The sequence below is a fragment of the Danio rerio genome, chromosome 12 (genome assembly GCF_049306965.1).
Source record: "Danio rerio strain Tuebingen ecotype United States chromosome 12, GRCz12tu, whole genome shotgun sequence".
NCBI lineage: Eukaryota > Metazoa > Chordata > Actinopteri > Cypriniformes > Danionidae > Danio > Danio rerio.
This window is the reverse complement of record NC_133187.1, coordinates 2,915,001-2,922,500: the sequence shown is the minus strand read 5'-3', so window position 1 is coordinate 2,922,500 and position 7,500 is coordinate 2,915,001. Positions and strand designations below refer to the sequence as shown.

General features: G+C 35.7%; 1 protein-coding gene across 1 annotated transcript in view; it reads left to right on the top strand.

The window, feature by feature from the left end:
- Nucleotides 1-7,500, top strand: part of mapk8b (mitogen-activated protein kinase 8b) — a 24,595-nt gene that overhangs the window by 4,930 nt on the left and 12,165 nt on the right. The window contains 6 exon segments of the mRNA NM_131721.2: nt 672-851; nt 2,686-2,815; nt 3,601-3,659; nt 3,805-3,943; nt 4,407-4,572; nt 6,748-6,819. Of these exon segments, the coding sequence (NP_571796.1) occupies nt 730-851; nt 2,686-2,815; nt 3,601-3,659; nt 3,805-3,943; nt 4,407-4,572; nt 6,748-6,819 (688 nt within the window). The 5' untranslated portion in view covers nt 672-729.

Genomic DNA, 7,500 nt, shown 5'->3' with positions numbered 1-7,500 from the left:
GCATCTCTAATTATTTTGCTTACCCCATTGGCAGATTATTTTGCTTGTTTTAAGGAAAAACTCACTTAATATTGGCATATTATTTCTCAAAACAAGACAGTATGTTTTGCTTGTCTAGAAAACTCTTCTTGATTTAGGAATTGTTAGATATTTGGACTAGAAACAAGACAAAAAAATCTAAGTAAGAAAAGCATTTTTTGCAGTGTAAAACAGACCCTTTTATGCTTTGATCCTAATTGTGTCATTTTGGTGACTGTCGCTTTAAATTCAAATGAGATTGTGCTCTTTTCAAAGAGGGCGGAGCTCCAAATGCCTATGTGTCAGCATAGCGGCAGTTTCAAAAACAAGACTAACGCCCCATGCTAATGAGGGAGAGATGGTCACCATAGCGGCAGATTCAGACCTCTAATGGTGGAAGGCTGCTTCTCACTCAGGACTATGATAATGTGGGAGAGATGGTCACTAGTGGGCGGGGCTTTCTACCTCTGGCAGAATGTCAATCAAAGTGTGTCTGCAGAGATTATAACCATTAGAGCTGGTTATATTCACACACTGTTGCCACACAACTGTGTTTAAACCCCTTATAAAAGTGTTTGTTTTTATTTTCATGGTAAACCAAAAGCAAAACCAGGAGCAGTGAATTATTCGTTGCTTTATTTTTGTCTTTTCAGATTTTTGGAGGTGAAGTTCTTCTTGAATGCCCAGGATACAGTCAGTACGGTTTTCATCATGAACAGGAATAAGCGCGAGAAAGAATATTACAGCATAGATGTAGGAGATTCGACGTTCACCGTTTTGAAGCGCTATCAGAATTTAAGACCAATCGGGTCCGGAGCACAAGGCATCGTCTGGTGAGTGGAATAAATTCATCAACCTGTGAAATATAAAAGAGTAAATCCAGCGTTATGGATGTGACGTTTGCAGTAAAAACTCAAAACATAAACTCACAGAGTGAGCATACTTTAACATTATATTCAAACATCTGTTTATACTTCACAAAGCAGCTAACCATAGAGCCATGTGATCAGAAATATATCAATATCTAAACATCTTTTATGTTTTAAATGAGGGAAATAATCATGCGTTATGGATTTAACCAAAAAAAGTATACAAGTTTGCAGTATACAACATGCTTTCTAGAACTTCTGTGAATTTAAATGCACAAACCACAAGAAACAATGCTCTTTAACAAGAGGAGAGTCGGCTCTCTATAGAACAAGCATGATTGATTTTATTTGACATTTTTGCTTTGAAGAAAAGCTTGTGCTGTGGATGTGACATATGTAAAATTGGCTCGTGTGTGACTTTGGTAAATCACATATACACTCACCGGCCACTTTATTAGGTACACCCTACTAGTACCGATTGGACCCCATTTTACCTTCAGAACTGCCTTAATCCTTCATGGCATAGATTTAACAAGGTACTGGAAATATTCCTCAGAGATTTTGCTCCATATTGACATGATAGCATCACAGTTGCTGCAGATTTGTCGGCTGCACATCCATGATGCCAATCTCCCGTTCCACCACATCCCAAAGCTGCTCTGTTGGATTGAGATCTGGTGACCGTGGAGGCCATTTAAGTACAGTGAACCTTTTGTCATGTTCAAGTGACCAGTCTGAGTTGATTCGTGCTTTATGTCATGGTGTATTTTCCTGCTGGAAGTAGCCATCAGAAGATGTGGTCATAAAGGGATGGACATGGTCAGCAACAATACTCGGGTAGGCTGTGGAGTTGGCATGATGCTCAGTTGGTAATAATGAGCTCAAAGTGTGGCAAGAAAAAAATCCCCACACCATTACACCACTACCAGCCTGATTTGTTGATATAAGACAGGATGGATCCATGCTTTCATGTTGTTGACACCAAATTCTGACCCGACCATGTGATATTGCAGCAGAAATGGAGACTCATCAGAGCAGGCAACGTTTCTCCAATCTTCTATTGTCCAGTTTTGGTGAGTCTGTGTGAATTGTAGCCTCAGTTTCCTGTTCTTAGCTGACAGGAGCGGCACCCGGTGTGCTCTTCTGCTGCTGTAGCCCATCCGCCTCAAGGTTGGACGTGTTGTGTGTTCAGAGATGCTCTTCTGCAGAGCTCGGTTGTAACGAGTGCTTATTTGAGTTACTGTTGCCTTTCTATCAGCTGGAACCAGTCTGGCCATTCTCCTCTGTCCTCTGACATCAAGGTATTTGCACCCAAAGATATCTGCCGATCACTGGATATTTTCTCTTTTTTGGACCATTCTCTGTAAACCCTAGAGATGGTTGTGCGTGAAAATTCCAGTAGATCAGCAGTTTCTGAAATACTCAGTCCGTCTGGCACCAACAACCACATTCAAAGTCACTTAAATAATGTTTCTTCCTCATTATGATGCTCGGTTTGAACTGCTGCAGGTCATTTTGACCATGTCTACATGCCTAAATGCCTTGAGCTGCTGCCATGATTGGCTGATTAGAAATTTGCTTTAACAAGCAGTTGGACAGGTGTACCTAATAAAGTGGCCGGTGAGTGTAAACACCGTTTAATGTGTTTGAAAACATTGACAGCAACATTTTTGACTGTTTTGGTAAAACGTTTTTTCATAGAAAGGTTGACATTTGCATGCAATCGCTCAGAAACAGATGAACACAATCTAAGATGTAGATAGAGTGTTGAATGACAGACTTGTGTTCCTCTTTTTAGCTCAGCGTATGACCACGTCCTCGATCGAAATGTGGCAATTAAGAAACTCAGCCGACCCTTTCAAAACCAAACTCATGCCAAACGGGCCTACAGAGAACTGGTCCTGATGAAATGCGTCAACCACAAAAATGTAAGACATGGATCTGTCTGTTTTTCTTGTCTGTGTGTGTGTGTGTTTAAAAAAATGTTTGGGGTCAGGAAGAGGGTTTCTGTTTCTGAAAGTCTGCTCACTATTGCTTTACTTGGTTTGTTTAATGCTTATTATACATTTAAATGTTTTATCTTTAATGTTTGCTTAAAAGTATGCCCCTTTTTTGTCTTTAGAGTTTGTATGTGAAGTTTCAGCTCAAAATACCCCACAAATAATGTTTTCCAGCTCTCTGATCTGCCCCTTTTAGGCTTTGATCCTAATCGTGGCGTTTTGGTGGCTGTCGCTTTAAATTCAAATGAGATTGTGCTAATTTCAAAAAAGGGTGGAGCTACAAATGCCTATGTGTCAGCATAGCCACCAGATAAAAAACTAACATATGCTAATGAGGGAGAGATGGTCTCTAGTGGGCGGGGCTTCTCCCCTCTGATGAACCTTGCAAAGGGAGAATGTCAATCAAAGCGTTCCTGCACACTGTTTTAAATGAAGTCTGATTATTAACAATAGAATTAATACATGTTTACTATTAAGAAGCTGGTTATATTTATAGACTTCTCCCACACAACTGTGTTTAATCCCCTTATAAAAGTGATTTTTGCATAATAGCTCCCCCTCTTCATTTTTTCCAGCTCTATATAATGTGTAGTGTTTGGTTTATTTTTGTAATAACATATTTATAAAATAATAATATGATTATTGATGCATTCAGGCAGGTGATCCACACAATTCTTGGCATATCTTTCATGCAGTTTGTTTTAATTTCGCAGATAATTGGCTTACTAAACGTGTTCACACCACAGAAGACACTTGAAGAGTTCCAGGATGTGTAAGTTATTTGTCTAAATGTTTTGTTTTAATAGAAATTAAATGTGTTTTGACATGCAACTAAAATGCATCCCCTGAATGAGTTATTTGGCCTGTGTGCATTCGTGTTTGTTTATTTGTGAGTGCCTCATTTCTTGTGTGTTCAGTTATCTGGTGATGGAGCTGATGGATGCAAACCTGTGTCAGGTGATTCAGATGGAGCTGGACCACGAGAGGCTGTCCTACCTGCTCTATCAGATGCTCTGCGGCATTAAACACCTGCACGCTGCTGGCATCATACACAGGGTACAAACACACTCTTTCTATTCCATGACAGTAGGCTTGTTGTTGATCCCGGTTGTAAGAGCACTACCTGACAAAAGTCTTGTCACTTATCCAAGTTTTAGGGAAAACAAATATTAACTTGACTTCTAGTTGATCGTTTGGTATCAGAAGTGGCTTCTATGCAAGGCAAACGCGTTAAGATTACGCTTATTGACTGTAACCCCAAACCATGATTTTTCCTTTACCAAACTTGACTGATTTCTGTGAGAATCTTGGCTCCATGCTGGTTCCAGTAGGTCTTCTGCAGTTTTTGTGATGATTGGGATGCAGTTCAGAAGTCAAGTTATTATTGGTTTTTCCTAAAACTTGGATAAGTGACAAGACTTTTGTCAGGTAGTGCATATATGCATATCACATAAAAGGAGTCCTACATATTTTCAGAGTCCTACATCTTACCTTTGCTGAACTATTCATCTTTTCCTAGGATCTGAAACCCAGTAATATAGTAGTGAAATCGGACTGCACGCTAAAGATCCTGGATTTCGGTCTGGCCCGAACGGCTGCAACCGGTCTCCTCATGACTCCTTATGTAGTGACACGCTATTATCGGGCCCCAGAGGTCATCCTGGGCATGGGTTATCAAGCTAACGGTGAGTGCCAACCTGACGCCCCTGCTTTGCAGCATGTCAAGATTCGCACACGAGCACCTTCACACCATTCAGCTGAAAACTGAAAACAGATCTCACCAAACAGCTGCAGGGTTTTAACCAGGGTTCCCACAGGTCAAGGAATATATGGAAACTTGATGACTTTCAAACATTGTAAGTCAGGGAATTTAAACAAATTTTTGTCCAAGTAATAGATTTTTAGTAATTTTTTTGTCGCTTTAAATTTTAGTTTTTTATTTTAATTTATTTATTTATTGCATTTTTTATTGCTATTTATTTATTTATTGCATATGTACAATTTATTATTTAATTGTTGCATTTTTTATATTTATTGCATTTTATTTATTTATTTATTTTAATGCATTATATTTACTTATTTCTTGAAATTATTTATTTATTTATTGCATTTATTTCTTGCGCATTTATTTTTATTTATTTATTTATTGCATTTATTTATTTATATATTTCTTGCATTTGTGTATTTATATATTTCTTGCATTAAGTTATTACATATTTATTGCATTTTTTATTTATTGCATTTTATTTATTTAATTGCATTTATTTTATTTATTTTTATTTATTTTGCTTTAATTTATTGCATATTTATTATATTATTTTGTGTGTTTATTGCATTTTATTTATATATTTATTTTGTTTTATTTATTTATTTATTTATTGAAATTTGTTTATTGCATTTATTTATTGATTGCGTATTTATTTATTTATTGCATTTATTCATTCATTTATTTATTGCATTTATTTATTTATTTATTCATTCATTCATTTATTGCATTTATTTATTTATGTATTGCATTTAATCATTAATTATTTTATTATTATATTTTTAAAATTTATTTTTTGTTAGTTTTATTTTTTCTGTTGTTTCACGCCAGTTTACATGGTCTGACTATTTTCCAGCTCCATTTTATTCCTTTTCTAGCTCATCAACTTGCAGCCACTCAAGTCAAATGCAGTCACTAGACTGTACTTGTTCACTAAGCCAAACATGCTTGGATAATAAAGCTTCAAAATGACCACTTCAAAACTGTGTAAAGTAGATGACAGAAAGGCTAAATCTAGTATTTGTGAAGCTACTATAGAGCTGTCAAACACGTGACACAACAGGAACAGCCTCATAAACAGCGATTACCTCAAATCTGAGATAAATTATTTAATTTTTGTTCTTATAGTGGCTATTAAAGCTAAAAATCATTTTAATATTATGTTTTTATTTTAATATATTATATAACTGGTCACAACTGATCAATATGTTTTTATTTTAATATATTATGTATAAAATAACGTTTTATACATATATAATACATTTATAAATGTATAATAACACTTTTTACATGTATAATATATGGGTTTTTGTATTTTCTTGGGTTTTGTGTATTTGTTTTTATAATATAAAAGTAATGCATATATTATGAATATTTAACATCTTATTTTAACATAATTTTAACATATTAGCCCAACAGCAGCCTGTTCTTATATTAATTAGATGTCATTGAATTCAGCTTTTTTTAGTCAGTGCAAAGTCAGGGAATTTGATGTTTGGTTTAAAGTGGGAACCCTGTTTAATGTTGAGTCCTTTTCAGGGAGTTTTTTGTCCAGCTGCACTAGTCTTAGTGTTTTCTGCATGCACAAACACACTGGACGCGTTTGCCTGTAGCACTGAGCATTGAGACAGAAAGAGCATTAGTCTTACTAGTGGTTCACTGCAGTGCCAACACGCAACTGATCAATTTGAAGGGCAAAAACGCTGCGCTAAGGAAGAAACCGGCTCAAGCAGTCGCTCTGGCCTTTTTCCGCTTTGCTTATGTCTTCTCTTTTTCCTCTGTGCTACTCTGCTGTAGTGGATATTTGGGCTGTTGGCTGCATTATGGCAGAGATGGTGCGGCACAAAATCCTTTTTCCAGGGAGGGACTGTATCCTTGTTCAGCCTCTAGATTTTTTTTTCTTGGATTTTGTGCTGGTTTTGTTTTTTTGAGGCGTAGTTCTGACGCTCACTGAGATGTTTGCATGCATCTTTCACCTCTGTCGCATCCACATCAATGCACCCTGTAGTTTGTTATGTGTGTGTGTGTTCTTTTATTGGCATTTAGCATGCCGTTTCATTTTGCATTTTAATTTGGTTGTCATTTCATTTTTCAGTTGATGTCTGGTCTATTGGCTGCATCATGGCTGAAATGGTCAGAGGTAGTGTGTTGTTTCCTGGCACAGACCGTATCCTTACCTGGTTGTCTTTACTGTCCCATTTTAAGTGTTGTCTTTTTGTTTGTTTGTTTGTTTTATTTTACCTTAATATGTGTTGCCATTGATGCCTGAGACCAAATGAAACAAAGGTAGTTTTTTTTTAATATGATGTAAAAAAAAATAAAAGTCTGTTTTACTTTGGAGCCGATCACACCAAATGCAATTTTTCCTTTCTGAGAGTACAATTTATTTCCGTTCTGAGAGTGTGATTTATTTATTTATTTATTTATTTATAAACAGTTAAAGTCAGAATTATTAGCCCCCCTTTTAATTTTTTTTCTTTTTCAAATAATTCTTAAATTATGTTAAACAGAGCAAGGAAATTTTCACAGTATGTCTGATAATATTTTTCCTTCTGGAGAAAGTCTTATTTGTTTTATTTTGGCTAGAATAAAAGCAGTTTTAAATTTTTTAAACATAATTTTAAGGTCAAATTATTAGTCTCTTTACGCTATATATTTTTGTCGATAATCTACAGAACAAACCATCATTATACAATAACTTGCCTAATTACCCTAACCTGCCCAGTTTACCAAATTAACCAAGTAAAGCCTTTAAATGTCTTGAAAAATATCTAGTCAAATATTGTTTACTTTCATTTCAAAGATAAATTAAATCTGTAATTATAAATGAGTTATTAAAACTATTATG